At 62.7% G+C, this 17,550-nt stretch overlaps 2 protein-coding genes across 2 annotated transcripts; both read left to right on the forward strand.

Moving 5' to 3' along the window:
* The first annotated feature begins 2,782 nt into the window (after positions 1–2,782).
* On the forward strand, positions 2,783–6,355 carry CCM2L (CCM2 like scaffold protein). The gene is made up of 10 exons (XM_058036353.1): positions 2,783–2,863; positions 3,121–3,288; positions 3,556–3,639; positions 3,730–3,913; positions 4,224–4,675; positions 4,755–4,890; positions 5,015–5,078; positions 5,285–5,432; positions 5,613–5,751; positions 5,904–6,355. The coding sequence occupies exons 1-10, from the start codon at positions 2,834–2,836 to the stop codon at positions 6,185–6,187; spliced, it is 1,689 nt and encodes a 562-aa protein (XP_057892336.1). The 5' UTR covers positions 2,783–2,833; the 3' UTR covers positions 6,188–6,355.
* Positions 6,356–9,201: 2,846 nt separating this feature from the next.
* Positions 9,202–16,134, forward strand: HCK (HCK proto-oncogene, Src family tyrosine kinase). Its single transcript, XM_058036093.1, has 12 exons — positions 9,202–9,330; positions 9,732–9,774; positions 10,039–10,138; positions 10,284–10,382; positions 10,511–10,614; positions 10,990–11,139; positions 11,487–11,639; positions 11,940–12,122; positions 12,525–12,601; positions 14,852–15,005; positions 15,219–15,350; positions 15,932–16,134. Exons 1-12 carry the CDS (start codon positions 9,202–9,204, stop codon positions 16,132–16,134), a joined length of 1,527 nt encoding a protein of 508 aa, XP_057892076.1.
* Positions 16,135–17,550: the final 1,416 nt, after the last annotated feature.

Consider the following 17,550-nt stretch of genomic DNA (forward strand, 5'->3'; position numbering starts at 1 on the left):
CTCCCACAGAGGGGCTGTGCTGAATGTACCCTGTGCCCCCCGGCCGGGACTGTCCTGGGGGCTGTGTGTGTGTGTGTGTGTGTGTGTGTGTGTGTGTGTGTGTGCAGGGGCTGACAGGGGTTTGCAGGGCAGGGGAGCTGTTGGACCCCCCAGCCTTGTGCTGCCCCCCTTGCCCCCACACCCACGGCCCCTGTGCCTTCCCTGCATCCCCTGTGCCCCTGCCATGGCTCCAAAGGGTTCTGGCCTCTGTCTGCCCCGAGCCACAGTGCCAAGCCCTGCCTGGGCAGGGGAGTATGGGCAGCACTGAGAGCCCCTCTGTGCCATGGGGCACCGTGTGAGGCACTGGAGGATGGGAGAAGTGGGATGGGAGAGCTGCACCTGGGAGCTGTGGGGATGTGGGGTCCCCGAGGGCCACTGTGGGTGCCCAGCCCTGTGACATGGCCGGGCTGGCAGGGGTGTGGTGGCAGTGGGGTGGCATCACGTTGCTTTTGTTTCCCATTTCTTGGTAGCTGGGGTGACAGCAGGCTGGGCTGGCCATCGCTGGGTTCACTGGTGCTAACTGGTGCTAACTGGAAGCCTTGGAAACCCTTTGGAGGAGGGTGCAGAGCATGGCTGGGGCTGGGCAGGGGGCTGGACCCCTGTCACCTGCACGGCTCCTCCACTGCCACCGTCACGGCAGCCCCGGGGGTCTGTGCTGGTGGGGCTGGAGCTGCCCCGGGGGTCTGTGCTGGTGGGGCTGGAGCTGCCCCGGGGGTCTGTGCTGGTCGGGCCGGGCTGGAGCTGTCCCCAGGGTCTGTGCTGGTCGGTCAGGAGCTGCCCCGGGGGTCTGTGCTGGTGGGGCAGGGGCAGCCCCGGGGGTCTGTGCTGGTCGGGCAGGGGCAGCCCCGGGGGTCTGTGCTGGTCGGGCCGGACTGGAGCTGCCCCCGGGGTCTGTGCTTGTGCTGGTCAGGCAGGGGCAGCCCCGGCTGGGGCGGCTCTGGGGCCGGGTCTCTTTTCCTCAGGGAAGGTGGGGGCAGCAGCCAGGGGTGCCGGGGCTCCCTGCAGGCATCAAGCAGTGTCACCGCAGCCCCTGAGCGGTGCCCAGGCGGTGGCAGCTCCTCCCTGGGTCCGGCTCACAGCGGATTTGTGGAAGGGCATGTGGGGACTGTGTGCCAGCATCGGGCGGCTCCTCTGGGCTCCCTCTGCCCCTGCCCGTGCCCACCCCAGGGCAGAGACGCCGTTCGGGCATGCCCTTCACGCCGGGGTTCGTGTGGGGACCCCAGGGCCACGCTGGTGGGTGGAGGGACACTTTTCTATGCACTCAAGCCACGGTACCCTCAGCCCTGGGCTGCTCTGGGCAGAGGATTCTGGCCACGTGTGGGGTTCGGGGGGACCCCTCAGTCTCACTCCTGCCCCAGGCCACCCCCTGTCCCCTCCCAGCCTGTGCCACAGCAGCAGCAGCCAAACCCAGCGCCCTGTCCCCCCCTGCCCGCTGGGGTGACAGGGGACACGACCGGGGCCAGGATGGGCACAGCTCCAGGGGTGCTCGAGCTCCCGCTGGGGATGGCGGGGTTCTGGTCCCTGGGAGTGTCACCCAGAGTGGCAGCAGGGCTGCTCCAGCTTCAGGGAGTGAGAGAAGCTCGTTCTGGCAGGGGCTGCCGAGGGGTCTCAGCCGCATCCCTGCACACCCCGGCGCTGGGACCCGGCGGCTGCTGTCACGTACTGTAAATACTCTGTGTGCCACCTTCTTCTCTGGGACCCTCGGCGCGGGCGGGGGCGAGCGGGAGGCCGGGGTCCGTCCCGAGACTTTTTTGTATACCACAAACTTTTTGTATATTTTTAATTTTGCTGCAACATGAGATATTAAATTCATTTCAATAAGCCCTGCCTGTGGGATCCTGTCCTTGTCGGCACCTCCAGCTCGCAGCTGGGGCTCCAAAGCAGGGCAGGATGGTTCCTCTCTGTCCCGGACTGCTCGGGGACATCATTAGCAGGGCGGGATGGCTGTGGCAGCGCTGCCTGCCTGGTGTGGTGGCCCTGGCGTGGTGGCCGGCAGGGAAGGGGTGCACAGGCAGGATGCAGCATCTCGGGGAGGAAGCTGCCGGACACGGCACTGCCGGGCCAGCCTCAGCCTCCTCCTGCCCCTGCCGGAGGCCCCGAGCCCCGGCAAACCCCAGAACCACGGTGGGTTCAGACCCCACGGGCAGCTGTGGGGACGGAGCGCTGGAGGCAGCTGTGTGGGCTCCTGCCAGGGCTGTTATCAGTGCCAGGGCCGTTCCCAGTGCCAGGGCCGTTCCCAGTGCCAGGGCCCCGTGCAAACAGGACAGGATGTGGGCAGGGAGGGCTGGGAGCCCCCAGGGCTGCCCCATGAGGACGGGGCTGATGTGGGGTCATAGGGAAGCAGAACCAGCCCCAGGAAAGAGCCCCGCAGTGAGGGGCAGGGGCTGCTCCACAGGCACCATCAGCACCTGCTTTGGTCCCAGCACCTGCTCCAGTCCCATCTCAGCCCACTGCAACCCCAGTCTGCCAAATCCCAGACCCAGTCTTGGTATAAATGTCAACACCAGCACCAGTCTAAGTCCCTGTTCCAGTCCCATGTCGGCCAACTTCAGCCCCTACTTCTGCCCAAGTAATAGCTCAGCCCCTATCCCAGTGCCAGTCCTGTCCCAGTCCCTGTGCCAGCCCAGTCCCAGTCCCAGTCTCAGTGCCAGCCCAGCCCAGCCCAGCCCAGTCCCAGCACCCCCCAGGAGAGGCAGGAACTCACATCCCAGCGATCCTGGTGGAGTTTCCGACACAGGAAAGCGCCGCGGCGCCGAGCGGGGCAGAGGGGGCGGCCGCAGCACCGCGTCCTGCCATGGACAGCGAGGCCAAGAAGGGGAAGAAGGTGCGTGGGGCTGGGGCTGGGGTCCGGGGGGCGGCCAGGAAGGGGGAGAGGGTGCCATGCACAGGTTTGAGAGGCCCCGCACCCCTCCCACAGCACGGCGGGGAGAATGGAGCCACCCAAACAGTGCGAAGGGCCAGCAGAGAGGCTCTCAGCTGTTACCCCCCACGCCCCGGGTGCTGGGTGCCACAAACCCCGTGTGTGGGGGCCGGGGTTGGGTACCCGGTGCTGACCCGTCCCCGTGCCCGTTCCCCTGCCAGGGTTTCGTGTCGCCCATCAAGCGGCTGGTTTTCCCCAAGGCGGCGCGGAGGGCAGCGCTCCGCAGCAGCGTCTACCGGCGCCCGCTGCACTCCGTGCCCCTCTACCCCCCCGACTACCTGATCGACCCCCAGATCCTGCTGCACGACTACGTGGAGAAGGAGGTGAAGGTAAAGGGATCCCCAAAAGTGCCCGGGGTCACTGATTGCTTGGGGCGGGGTTATGAGGCCACCACACCGTGCTGAGATCCACACTCAGAGTGGCCAGAGGGGTCCGGGTCCCCTCCCTGCTCAAACACCCAGGGTGGAGGGTGGTGCCGTGGGTGTGCAGGGAGGAACCCCTAAATGCAGGATCTCCCCGAACCTCAGGGAGATGTGTCCTGACCTTGGGGCCATGCCCCAGCCTCCCCAAGCTGCCCTGGGCTTTCCTTCCCCCAGTTTTTAGGCCATCTGACATGGGTGACATCGTCGCTGAACCCCTCCAGCCGGGATGAGGTGCTGCAGCTGCTGGACACGGCCAGGGTAAGAGGGGTCCCCGCTCCCCAGAGGGTGGGCACGGGGTACCGCACCCTGCCGGGTGCCCCACGCAGCCCCCGCGCTCTGTCCGTGCAGCAGCTGAAGGAGCTGCCGCTGCAGACCACGCCGGAGCAGGACAGCATCCTCAGCCTCTCGGCGCGCTGCCTGCTGCTCACCTGGCGCGACAACGAGGAGCTCATCCTGCGGATCCCCACACACGAGATCGCAGCCGCCTCCTACCTGCGCGACGATGCCCTGCACCTCCTCATCCTCAAAACCGGTGCGGGGGTCCGGCCGGGGGCCACCAGCCGAGCCCCGAGGGGCTGTGAGGGGCTGTGAGGGGCTGGAGATGGGTGTCAGAGTCTATCAGGGTGGCAAAATCCCGCCTTGTCCCTACCTTGGTGTGTCCCATCCTCTCCTACATAACGAGCACCGGAGGGGTGTCCCCAGCCCACTGAGGCTCCCACATCCCCATCCCCCTGCATCCCCCTGGGCTGGTGGCACAGGGAGGCCGGGGCAGGGGCTGGGGACCCGGCAGGGTGGGCAGCGCAGCCCCCCGCCCTGACGCCCTGTCTGTCCCCGCCCCCCAGGCCTGGGAGTGGACCCGGTCCCCGCCGGGGCGCACCCCGAGGCGGCCCCGGCCGGTTTGCCCGAGGCGTTTCCCGCAGAGAAGCGAGCGGGGGGCTCGTGGCCGGAGGGGCGGCTCGGGGGCGCGATGGAGCGGCGGCACACCATCTGCAGCCTGGACTGGCGGGCGGCGCGGGGCGGGCAGGAGGCCCGGCAGGGCGGCAGCCTGGAGCGGCGGCGGGGCGGCAGCTGGGAGCGGCGGCAGCGCGGGCGGCCCTCGGGCAGCTGGGAGCGGCGGCAGCCGTGCGGCGGCAGCTGGGAGCGGCGGCGGGCCGGCACCGCCGGCGGCAGCTGGGAGCGCGGCACCGGCTTCGGCAGCTGGGAGCGGCGGCACGCCGGCAGCAACCCCCTGGACCCCCAGGAGCCCTGCCCGGACGCTTACTCCAACCTCATCATCCTCGCCGTGCCCAACAGGGTGAGCGGTCCCGGCGTGTGCCGCCCACCGGGGCTCGCCCACCCAGCGGCGCTCACTGCCCGCCGCCCTTGCCCTGCAGGATGCTGGGGAGGAGTCCTGTGCCCTCATCTGCCAGGTGTTCCAGATCATCTACGGCGACCAGAGCATCGAGTGCGTGGACAGAGCCGGCTACCACTACACCTCCACGCCCACACGGCCCTGGCTCTCCAGCAGGAGTGAGTGGATGCAGACAAGAGTGGGAACATTGAATGGGGTGTCATGGGGCACACGGGTGGGGGTACATGGACACACGGGTGGGGGGTTTGTCTCTGCTATGAGGTCTCTGCTCTCCTTCCCCAGGCGAGAGCTGCCGCACAGATGGGACATATGGCTACGATGCTGACTACAGCTGCTGCAGCTCCTTGTGAGTCTGGCTCCCCCAGGGTGCCCTTGGACTGGGGTGGGTGCCACTGGACCCCCAAGGTGCCCCTGGGTGGGTACCCCTGCCCTTGGCTGGGCGCTCACTGCAGTGATGCCCCAGCCCCATGTGATGGTGGGTGCTGTGCAGTGGGTGGGTGGCAGCTGGGCACACAGGGGGCACAGGGACCCACTGACCCGTGTTCTCCCCAGCAATGGCTCCCACGAGACCTTTGAGGCGTACTACAGCGGCACCTCCTCGCCCTCCTTCCACCGCTCCCACCACAGCCTGGCCACCGCCTGCAGTGGCAGTGACCAGAGTGGCGCAGGGCTGGAGCAGCTGCAGGACTACATGGTGACGGTGAGGGCACAGGGACGGGCACAGGGACACGCAGCAGGCCGGCAGTGCCAGCAGCTGGGGCAGGGGAGGAGGCTGGTGTGAGCTCCCTGTGCAGAGAGCAGCAGTGGGACACAGGGTGGGGGGCTGGGGGCTGTGTGCTGCTGGTGTCCCCAAGCCAAACCCGTCCCTGTGTCACCACAGCTGCGCAACAAGCTGTCACCACAGGAGATCCAGCAGTTTGCCATCCTGCTCCGTGAGTACCGGCTGGGCACGCCGGTGCAGGAATACTGCACGGAGCTCCTGCGCCTCTACGGGGACCGCAGGAAGTTCCTCCTCCTGGGTGAGTGTCTGCAGCCACCCCTGGTGATGTCTGTGCATCCCCTGGGGACATGGGGCTGGTGCTTCAGGGGACGTCAGGACCCTGTTGCTTACTGGGATGGGACAAACCAGTAGGGCTGGGTACCCTCCTGAGGGTTACAGTGCCTGTGACAGGAATGAGGCCCTTCATCCCTGACCAAGACATCGGGTACTTTGAGACCTTCCTGGAGAGCATCGGGATCCGGGAGGGCGGGATCCTCACTGACAGCTTCGGCCGCATCAAGCGCAGCATGAGCAACACGTCGGCCTCGGCCGTGCGCAGCTACGACAGCTGGTCCCTGCGCTCCGAGAGCGAGTCCTTCAACCGCATCATCACCGACATCACCCACGACATCGAGGCGCTGGCACGGGATGAGGAGGAGGAGGAGGAGGAGGAGGAAGAGGACAACTACCTGTGAGCCAAAACCCGGCTGTGCTCTCTCTGCTCGCTGATGCGGTGCTGCACCTCCAGGAGCAGCCTCAGCAGGTGCCCAGCTCTGCCCCAGAACCAGGGAGGGTGAATTTGTCCCTGTGGGAGGGGACAGGTCTCTGCACTGCCCTGTCAGCTCTTGTCGAGGCTGTTGGAATCGCAGGGCAGCTGTGGCTGTGGGGGAGACACATGTGCTGTAATTTCTGCGGATTTCAATTAAATGCTGGGGCTGGGGAAAGGGGTCGCTGTGGTGTGGGGTGAGCTGGGCAGGGGGCTGCTGAACTGGGCTGGGCTGGGCACCTGCCCACTCCAGTGTCACCTGGAGGTCACCACCAGGGTCCGGGTGCTGCCGGCTGTTCCTGGCTGGCTCCAGGGGATGCTCAGAGCAATGGAGGGGATCAGCATGAATGTGCTGGGAGAGGAAAGTGCTGGTGGCCGCTGCTGCCTGCGACGCTTGTGCGACACTCGTCCGGCCGCGGGCTGCGGGTGTTTCACAAAAGGAAGTTCCTGCCCGGGCCTGGCTTCCTGCGGTCCCGCCCTGCAGCCCCTCCGCCGCCGGGGGACCGGGCCGTGCTCCCGCCGCCCCATGGACCTCAGCTGATGTTCCCTGGGCACCATCCCCGAGCCGATTCCCCCTGGCCACTGGATCCCAACATCCCACGGCTGCCGGCCCTTGGCTGATGGCCCCGAGCCAACATTCCCTGGCCCCGTGTCCCTTGGTGAGGACTGCGGGACGGCTCTGCAGCCCCAGGGTGGTGTGCGGGCAGCAGGCGCTGGGGCTACCGGAGCAACTTATTTTTTCTACAAAAAAAAAATTACATATGCAAACCCTCATGAGGTGTGGCGCTCTTCCACCCTGGCTGCTTCCTCCGAACGCCAGCAGCCGATGGCCAGGGTCACACAGAGCCGTGGGTCCCCTTGCTGATGCTGCCTCCGTCCTGAATTCAGGGGCAATTCAAAAGAAAGGCTGGAGCACTGCGGAGCTGGGTAGGGCTCTGAGGGGAGCTTTGGCACGGGAATACCGGGGCCAGCAGGGACACTGCAAAGCCAGGGATACCCGGACCTCGCTGAGCTGTGCCTCACAAAGCCAGTCCCAGGCACCCTTGTGTGTCCTGCACTCCCTCATGACCTGCACCCCACCACGGATGCTCTGGGCTTTCTCTTCTCCTCCCTGGGACAGACCCAGGCTGAGGCCGTGTCCTGTGCTCCCCCCGTGCCCTCGCCCGTCATGGCCCGGCACCAGGCGGGGAAACCTCCTTGGGTGCGGACCCAAACCCGTCCGGTGTCCCGGGGACGGCAGACGCACACACGGGCTCTGGCATCCGTCGGGGGTCCCCAAGGGCAGTGGGGTCACGCAGGGCTGGGATGTTCCTGCGGCTGCGGTTCGTGGCACGGTGGTCCCCGCTCCCAGCCCGGCCCGGGAGGCACCGGCCGCACCCGGCCCCTCGGAGTCGGGGGCGTGGCCGTACCGAGAGGGGCGTGGCCGTACCGGGAGGGGCGTGGCGGCACCGGGAGGGGCGTGGCCGTACCGGGCAGGCGGCGGGAGAGCAGCGGGGCAGAGCGAAGCGGCGGCGGCAGCCCGGGCTCCGGGACGGGGACTGGGAGCGGGACCGGCGGCGGGGACGTGCCCCAGGGCGGCAGCGAAGGTGAGAGCTCCGGGATCCGAACCGTGCGCGGAGCCCTGAGGGCGGCGAGGGAGCCCCACGGCCGGTCCCGGGCAGCCCGGTGGGTCCGACCCCGCGCCGGGCCGGTCCCGGTCAGAGCGGCTGACCCTGGGTGACCGGGATGAGGCGGTGGCCGGGAATCTCAGGGGTCCCGGTGCAGCCCCGGCTGGGCACAGTGCAGCCCCGACGAGGGGGTCCCTGCCCGTGGCTTTGCAGGCGCTGTCGGGGACCGAAGGCACGGGCAAGGGCAGAGGGCTGCGGGCAGCCTTGCTCCGGGAACTGATGCACCCTCATCCAACCTGGTTCTCCTGGCTGGGGACACCGCATGAGCCCTGGGACCTGGCTCTCCGGGGTGGGACACATCAGGAATGCCAGCTATGCCACAGGAGCCGGGGAAATGACCCTTGGACTGCCCGGGGTGTTTGTGCTCTGTAGGGCTGGATGGAGTGGGACGGGAGCAGCAAATACCTGCATGGTGATGGTGATGGTGAGCCACGTCTGAGGTTCAGCTGGGCACCTTGGGTTTGCCAGGATGGATCTGGCACAGTCCCCAGCCTGTGCCCAGTGAGGGTGATGAGCTGTCCTGGCTGCCACTGCTGCTCCTGCTCTGCCCTCGGGAGCAGGGCTGACCCAGGGAAAGCCAAGGAATGACCATGGGCTGATGTTCCTCAAGAGCTGTGCTGTGCACATCGAGGGTTCAGCCCCGAGCTTCCTCCTTCACTGTCACCACCAACACCTTCTGCTTTCTCTGCACCCAGGTCTCCCTGGCCAAGGGAAGTACATTTGCAAGGGGTTTACCACTCTTGCTGCCTCTTGCAGCTTTTTTTTCCCACTGAATTTCTTGGGGTGCTGGAGAAGGTTGAGCATTTGTCTTTGCCCTGGACTGGCTGTTTGGGGCAGCTCCTACCCAGCAGAGATAGGGGAGCACAGGGTGGACCTGTGGTGATGGGGGTGCTGTGTGGGGACCCCCAAGCTGCAGCAGAGCTCACAGTGGTCAGGGCCCCTCTGTGCAGAAGATGCTGAGTGTGACTCTGCTGCCGTGGTGCCCCGTGCCTGCACCCTGTCCTGCATCCGCCAAGGGCAGGGAAGCTGCTCCATGGCTGCTGCTGTTGTCTCCCCAAACTTTACCTCCAATGGCATCTCCAGGAGTTCTCTTTTCCTCTGCAGTGTCACAGGGCACCCCAGTGCCCTGAAGCTGTGGGAGGAGCAGAGTTTCCCTGTCACAGCAGAGCACTGGGGCCTTGTGCTGTGGGAGCTGATGGGAATGGGCTGGACTGGGGCTGGAGCGGGGCTTTCACCTCTGTTGCAATGGCCTCACTTCCCCTTCCTTGGCTGCAGCATGGGTTGTGTGAGGTCAAAGGAAGCTGGTGGCCAAGAGAAGATAACAAAAACTGACCCTGATCCTGATCCTGGCCCCACCATCCAGCAGGGCCACTATGTGAGAGACCCCACGGCCACCAACAAGAGGGTGAGTGATGAGAGATTTCAGGGCTGAGCTGTCACAGGGGGTTCAGGCCCTCTCCTCAGCAGTGCCACCAGCACTGAGAGTGGAGACAGCTGAGGGCACTGGCAGTGCCTGTGCTCCAGGACAGGGACTGGGCAATGGGGTGGGAGCCCAGGCCACACTGGGACAAAGCACAGGGTGGACCTGATGGAAATCCAGGAGTTATGGAGAAAGGGAGAAAAAAGGAAGGTGTTGGGAGGGGGTGGAGATGCTGGTGCTGGGTGGATTATTGTGTCAAGTGGTGCTGGTGCTGCCCCTCGGGTGCCCTCCTGCTCCTGCCATTGCTGTTGGGGCCAAGACCCCCCCATGGGAAACAGGTCTGTGCCACCTGTGATGTCACTCTGTGGTTTTGTTGCACTTTCCAGAACACCAATGTCCCCAGCATGGCTGTGCCCCTGCCCGAGGATGGTAGGTACAAGGGGGCTGCAAGGGGGTGCAGGGGGTTGGAGTGTGTGGGGGCAGTGTGGCCAGATCCTCTCTGACCTGGGGGTGAGCACATCCTGGAGGGATGGGAGCTCTGGGCTCCCCTGAGGGGCCAGACGTGACACGATGAGGATGGAGGTGCCGGGGCTGTGGGGGTCCTGGCCAATGTCCTGGCCAGAATTCATGGCAGGAGTGGCTGGCACCCCATCCCAGCACAGGGAGGGTGCCCAGGGAGCTCCCTTGCTGCAGGCCCAGGGGACAGCGTGGTGCTGGCACTCTACGACTACGAGGCCATGAACGCTGGGGACCTCAGCTTCCAGAAGGGCGAGCGCATGAAGGTCCTGGAGAAGTAAGTGCTGCTGAAGACCCCTGTCCAGGGTCTCCTGATGGCTTCTGTGGCCCTGCTGGGATTTTTTGATGGAACTTGCCCTAGAGGAGCTGCTGGTGCCCAGGTCCAGGTGGCAGGAGCCAACCCAATGCCACTTCTGTCACAGGTCAGGGGAATGGTGGCGAGCACGGTCGCTGGTGACAGGACGTGAAGGCTTCATCCCCAGCAACTACGTTGCCCAAGACAACTCGCTGGAGACAGAGGAGTGAGTCCATCCCTGCGTGCCAGATCCCGTCCCCATGCTGTCCCCCACCTCCCCACTGCCGCTGTCCCCGCTCCTGCCTCCTGTCCTGCCCCATCCAGCATTCCTGGCTTCCCCTGGCTCTGCTGCAGGTGGTTTTTCAAGGATGTCAGCAGGAAGGATGCGGAGCGGCAGCTCCTTGGCCCTGGGAACATGATTGGCTCCTTCATGATCAGGGACAGCGAGACAACAAAAGGTGTGAGGGGTGTCCATGGCACAGTGCTGGGGAACAGCTGCCCCAAGGGCTGCCCTCACCCCCTTTGCCTGGAAGAGGAGCTCCCTCCCCAGCCCCGGGGATGTGCTGTGCTGCAGGGACGGACTGGGGGGCCCCTGCAATGTCCTGTGGTGCTGCCCATGTCCAAATCCCACTGCAGGGATGAGGGATGTGTCCCTTTGGGGCTGCTTTGGGTGTTTGGGCGCAGGCCTGGGGCTGAAGGGGTGGTGGCAGCACAGTGGGGTGGGCGCTGCTGGTTCTGCGGGGCGATGCTCTGTGCAGCCGGGATGGCCGGGAGCAGCAGCAGGGATGTTCGTGGGATGCTCCCGGGGAGGTGCCAGCTGTCCCCTCCCGCAGGCTCCTACTCGCTCTCGGTGCGGGACGCGGACGAGCTGCGGGGCGGGGCAGTGAAGCATTACAAGATCCGGACCCTGGACAGCGGCGGCTTCTACATCTCCCCTCGGAACAACTTCAACACGCTGCAGGAGCTCGTCCAGCACTACAAGCGTGAGCCCTGGGGTGCCCGGCCCCCCTTCCCAAACGGGGCTTTGTCCCTGAGCCAAGCAGCTGGGGCTGTGCAGAGGCTGAGGGGCTCCTGCCCATCACCCCTGGGCTGTGACTGTAACAGGCAGTGACTTCCAGACCTTCCCCTACTGCCATCGTGCAGTGACTTCCAGACCTTCCCCCATTGCCATCGTGCAGTGACTTCCATGCCTTCCCCCATTGCCATGGCTGCTGCTGGCTGTCACAGCGGTGGTGCTGGTGTCCCTGCACACCCACGGTGGCCAGAGCTCCCCATGAAGCACAGTGTGGCAGTGGGACAGGCTGGCTGATGGCCCTGGATGCTCCCCCAGGTCAGAGCGATGGGCTGTGCCAGAGGCTCACCCACCCGTGCCGAGTGCCCAAACCACAGAAGCCCTGGGAGAAAGACGCCTGGGAGATCCCTCGGGAGTCCCTGAGCCTGGAGAGGAAGCTGGGAGCCGGGCAGTTCGGAGAAGTGTGGATGGGTGAGAGTCATGGGGAGGTTGCTGGGAGGGTGATGAAGGTGGTGGTGAAGGAGGAAGAGTGGGGGTGTCTGAGAAGGTAGAGGGATGGTGGGGTGGAAAAGGCAGGGAGGGAGAGAAGCAGAGGGACATGGAGGTGACCCTGCCTTGATGCAGGGCCTGGTTGGGGCTGGCCATGTGGGGACAGCCCTGGGCTGTCTGTGGCCTCCAGCCTTCCCACAGCAGCTCAGCAGGGTGGGACTGTGGCTCCAAAGCCCAGGGCTCCCAGGGCAGTGAGGGAATGCTCTGTTGTGCCACCCCCAGCCACGTACAACAAGCACACCAAGGTGGCAGTGAAGACCATGAAGCCGGGCAGCATGTCTGTGGAAGCCTTCCTGGAGGAGGCCAACCTGATGAAGACTCTGCAGCACGACAAGCTGGTGAAGCTGCATGCAGTGGTCACCAGGGAGGAGCCCATCTTCATCATCACCGAATTCATGGAGAAAGGTGCAGTCTGCATCCTGAGGGATGTCTGTGGGCACTCAGGTTCCTGGGGTGGTGCAGGATCAATCCCTTCCACATCCCCAGGCTTGGCTGTGGGCTCTGCACCACTCCCAGAGCTTTGGGAGCAGTTTCTGCTCCTGCCACAGCTCTGGGGCCGGGTGCTGGGAGAGGGGGTGTGGTGACAGCACTGGGAGAGGAGGGACACCTAAGAGGGGACAGATGAGAACAAGCACTCTGCAAGGCAGAGGGAGCCTGCACTAGTGCCTATCCACGGGAGTGGGATGGGGATCAAGTTGTTTCCAGAGTCCTCTTGTCCTGCTTGGCTCCTCAGGACTCTGTGCCACCCTAAGTGGGGGTGCAGACTCCAGCTAAACCAACAGCCCTGGCACCTTTCCCTGCCTGCAGGGAGCTTACTGGATTTCCTGAAGAGCGATGAGGGGAACAAGCTGCCGCTGCCGAAGCTGATCGACTTCTCTGCCCAGGTGAGGAAGGAGCAGACCTTCCCTAGCTCTGAGTGCCCCTTGCATCCCTGCAAAGGGTGAGTGAGTAGCCTGGGAACTCACCTGGAGCTTGTGCAGGGCCAGCCAGGAGCTGCTGTGAGCAGTGCAGGGGATGCAGTGAGGTTTCCTGTGGGCAGCCACTGCCTGCTCACCATCCCCATCCCGCTGACCTCACAGGAGCAGGGCTGTGGGAAAGGAGAAGTGGCAGCTTCCCCCTCACCACACCAATATCTGCAGCACTCAGCTAGCCCACCTGCACCTGAGCAGTGCACAGCAGAGCTGCACACATCCTGGGGAGGATTGGCTGCTGACTTCTGTGTTTGCCATGGTTCCTGTAGCCCTCACAGCCCATGGGCGACTCTGCTTTGTGGAGAAGTGAGGATGAGGATGGGGCTTAATTCCACAGCTCACAATTGCAAATGTGCTGGTGCTGATTGGTGTGGTCTGACCAAGCCCAGGGCAATGTTATCAATTTCTATGATTGATAACTATTGATACTGGTGACTATAATTTCTAATTTGCTGCTGCTGTGACAGCTACCTGCAAACCTTACCTGCAAACTTGGCCAAAGCTCCACAAACCCAGCATGGCCACACACCCAGCCCACCCCCTCAGCACTGCTTCAGGACAGCACCACAGGGGTGTGAAGCCCTGTGGGTTTACAGGAATCCTGCAGCATGATCCTGTGTGCTCCCAATAAACGAGGGGCTGAGCCAGGCATGGTTCCCAGTGTCCTGGAGGGAGGACAGCAGGCTGTGTTGTCCCAGGGGAATGCCTAGGGAGGGCTGTGGTTCAATAAAGTCACAGAGGGCTGTCACAGCAGGAGAAGGCAGCTGGAGAGGCAGGAGGACTCACAGATAATTATTTCAGGGATATATTCAGGAGCTGATTTTGAGTACAGCAGAACAGGATGTTAAACACTTCACTCCAGGTGCAACCATTTGCACAACCACTGAGCCCCTGCTGCTTCTGCAGTGCCCCTGGGTGAGGACTGAACCCAGGGACCCTTTGTGCTGAGCTCAAATATTTCACAGAGGCACCTGAGCAATAGGAAATCCAGGATGGGAGCGCTGTGGGCTGAGCCCAGGTCACTGGCTGCTGGAGCTGGCTGTGCTGGGGTCTGTGCATCAGCTGTGCTCTCCTGCACCATCTGCTCTCAGCAAGCTGCCTCCTGCCAGCCCCAGCTCAGCCCGTGTATCTGAGGGGCTGCTGGAGCAGCTCTGGGGAGAGCAGAGGCTGAAGGGCTGTCACAGCAGGCAGCAGCCTGGCCCCTGGGCTGGGGCTGAGTCACTGCGGGCAGAAATGCATCTGTGGTCATGGAAATGATCCTTCCGCTCTTGCCTGGCTACTTCTGTATTTAGTGGGGAGAGCTCTGTGGGAGCTGCACCTCACCCACAGCTTGTGTGGGTGTGATAAGGAGGGGGGATCTCCCCTCTGGCTGCTCCTGCCCCTTCACATTCTGGACTCTGGTATGGGGTAACAGGGCAGCTTTGGGGTTTGGTTGTGCACACACCAGGTCACCTCTGCCTGATCAGGCTGAGACCTGCACACACAGCACCGAGTGCAGGGACTTCAGAAGGCACAGGGGTGGGGGGGATTGTCAGGGGCCATCACAGCCATCCTGTCCACAAACACAGGTGACTCTTCAGAAACTAATCTGGAAGAGCTCAGGCATCTTCCACTATGATTTTCTGCCCCAGCTAAGGAAGCTCTGGAATACTGACCCTCCTGCAGCAATTAGTGAGCCACTGTGGCTGTATTTGGAGACTGGCCTCATGTCTTCCCTGAGTAGAGAATTATTTGCTCCTCCTCTACATCCTCATGGCTGTGGATGAAGCCCACTTACACCTTGCCCTGCAAACACTCACAGCCTCTGGTGATCACAGGTGTCATGTTGGGCTGCTCACCCAAACCCCAACCTCTTCTGTAAGGGATTTCCTGCTTGCAGAGCAGTTTCCATACAGGAAAGTCACAGAATGGTTTGGGTGGGAAGGAACCTTAAAGCTCATCTCATTCCAACCCCTTGCCACAAGCAGGGACGCTTCCACCAGACCAGGTTGCTCCAAGCCCTGTCCAGCCTGACCTTGAACACTTCCAGGATGGGACATCCATCTCCTGCCTCCTTTCACCCTTTTCTGAGTGCTGGCCAGAAGCAGTTGACTTCTCTGGTGCTGAGGGGGTGTGTGTTATTTCAAGCAGCCTGTTTGCATTTGCCCTGTTCCCCTGTGGCAGATTGCAGAAGGAATGGCTTTTATTGAGAAGAGGAACTACATCCACAGAGACCTGAGAGCCGCCAACATCCTGGTGTCAGCAGTGCTGGTGTGCAAGATTGCAGACTTTGGGCTGGCCAGGGTCATCGAGGACACCGAGTACACGGCCCGGGAAGGTGCTGGGGGTGACAGCTTGGGGGGTTCCCTTGCCCCCATGGTGGTCCTGACCCTGGGAAGGATGTGCTGGGTACATGGGCAGAGGGAAGCTCCTCTCATTTGCATCACTTCACTTGTTCCTCTTCCGTTTGTTTCTTGTTCCCCATATTTCACCACCCATTTCTCAGCGGTTGGGGTTGGGCTCATGATTCCCATTGGATCTCTTTGCCCAGGTGCCAAGTTTCCCATTAAATGGACTGCACCAGAAGCCATCAACTACGGATCTTTCACTATAAAATCAGATGTCTGGTCCTTTGGGGTCCTCCTGACTGAGATCATCACCTATGGACGCATCCCCTACCCAGGTAAGGAGCTTAAATGCCTCCTCTGTTTCCAAAAGACATTTCACCTTCTGGGCCCCATGCATGTGACCTGAACTTCTCCAGCTCCATGGGAAAACCCTGTAAATCCTTATCATTAGGGACCACCCTAATTTTATACTAATAATTATTTTGGTACCTTTTTTCAATGGGGAGTTACTCTGTAAATGCTACCACAAATGGATTGTGGTGGATCTGGGGTGGCACAACAGGCGGTTCTGAGGAGCAGCTCTGCCCTTGCACTGACTTTTCATTGGAAGCAATGGCTCATCACAGACTTACCATTTGAATTTATGCAAAGTGATTTTAATTTATTCAAAGAGATTATAAGCCCCATCTGTCCTGGGGCACAAAACTCCATCCTGCAATAACCCAGCATCTCCTTTGTCCACGTTTCCCTGACCAGGAGCAGCAGTTCCCCCTTCCCAGCCCCTCGAACCACTTTTCCCTTCCTGGAAACATTGCCCAAAAGGAAAGAAGTTTTGGGTTTGGGGATTTTATGACTTTCAAAGACAGCAGTGATAAAGCAGGTGATGTTCTCCTGTCCCCCTGTCCCTGTTTTCCAGGGATGTCCAGCGTGGAGGTGATCAGGGCTCTGGAGCGTGGCTACCGGATGCCCCGCACAGATAACTGCCCTGAGGAGCTCTATGACATCATGATGAGGTGCTGGAAGATCAAACCCGAGGATCGCCCCACTTTTGAGTACATACAGAGTGTTCTGGAGGATTTCTTCACTGCCACAGAGAGCCAGTACCAGCAGGAGCCCTAGCACGGGATGCTTGGGGCGGACACTGCCTGCTCTTCCCTGTCTCACCTGTGCCTTGCTTCCCTGCCAGCCTGGCCCAGGAACCTCAGGCTTGCTGGAGTGGCTGGACTGGAGCAGCACATAATGGAAGGAGAAGAGACGTGGCCACACCTTGTGCCTTTCCCAGGAGCCTGAATGTCCTTGGGGCAGTGGCTCCAGGAAGTGCTGGCTGGACAGTGGTGCCGAGACCCCAGGAGGATGGACAGGGATGGGGCCAGGCCTGCTTTTGCTGCAAGGAAAAACCCAGATCAGTATTTTTATAATCCTTCTGAGATTTTATGACTTTGTTCTGCAGCAGTATGTGCCTTAGGTGCTGGCTGTGGGGACATGCCCTGCAGTGCCTGTGCTCCCTGTGTGATTGAGCCCAGGGGATCCCCCTAAGGCACACTGCAGTGCAGCCCCTGGGCTCAGCATCAGCACAGGATCCTGGGGTTTGGATGTTGAATGTCACAGACCCTTTACCTCCTCTCTCCCTCCTGGGTTTCCTTCCCTGGTATTTTCACGGCAGCCCCTGTGCAGAGTGCAGGTTTGGTGAGGCTGTGCCACAGGGGCAGATGGACACAGACAGGGCTTTTCCAGGCCATCCCTGCATGGATCCCCCTCCACCTGCCTTGGGAGGAACCTCTGGAGCCCAAAGCCATGGCAAAAGGAGCCCTCTCCCCCATGCAAAGCTTACAGGCAGCATTTGTTGTCTGCTGGGGCATTTGCAGTGTCAGCAAGGGCCAGGTGCTCCCTGCACACTCACTTAATGTTACTGTTTATTTTTAGTATTTCATTAGGTTATTTGGGGAAAAGGAGTAAACAGTATATTTTAAAGACAGCCATGTACCTCTTACAGCAAAGAGACTGGTGCCTGTGATTACATTTTTGATACCAAGAGGCAAACGCCGTCGCTTCTGCTTTTATTTTATTTTGTAATCAATAAAATATTTATCAACCTTTCCTCTCCTGGCCGTTCCTGCTGCTCCGCAGCCCGGGCAGGGGCCCGCAGCCGGGCAGACCCGCAGCGCCCTCTGAGCAGGCCCGGGCCGCGGACCGCCCGGGTGGCACCGCAGGGACCGGGAGGGACCGGGAGGAACCGCGAGGAACCGGGAGGAACCGAGAGGGACCGGGAGGAACCGGGAGGTTCGGAACGCTCCGGGCACCTCCCGGCCCCGCCGCCCTCACCAAACATGGCGGCCGCAGCGTCGCGCCCGCTCCCCGTGCAAAGCCCGCTGCCCTCAGCAAAGATGGCGGTGCGGCCCGCCCCCTCCCCAGCCGGCTTCGCGGGGCTGGAGACCCGCTGGGGACGGGAGCGGAGACCCCCGCCCCGGCTCTCCCGGCAGGAGGGCTGTGCCGATCCGGGGCAGCGCTGGGCCCGGCCCCGGTAGCGCGCAGCGC

Source organism: Melospiza georgiana, chromosome 17 (genome assembly GCF_028018845.1).
Source record: "Melospiza georgiana isolate bMelGeo1 chromosome 17, bMelGeo1.pri, whole genome shotgun sequence".
In the NCBI taxonomy this organism is placed as follows: Eukaryota; Metazoa; Chordata; class Aves; order Passeriformes; family Passerellidae; genus Melospiza; species Melospiza georgiana.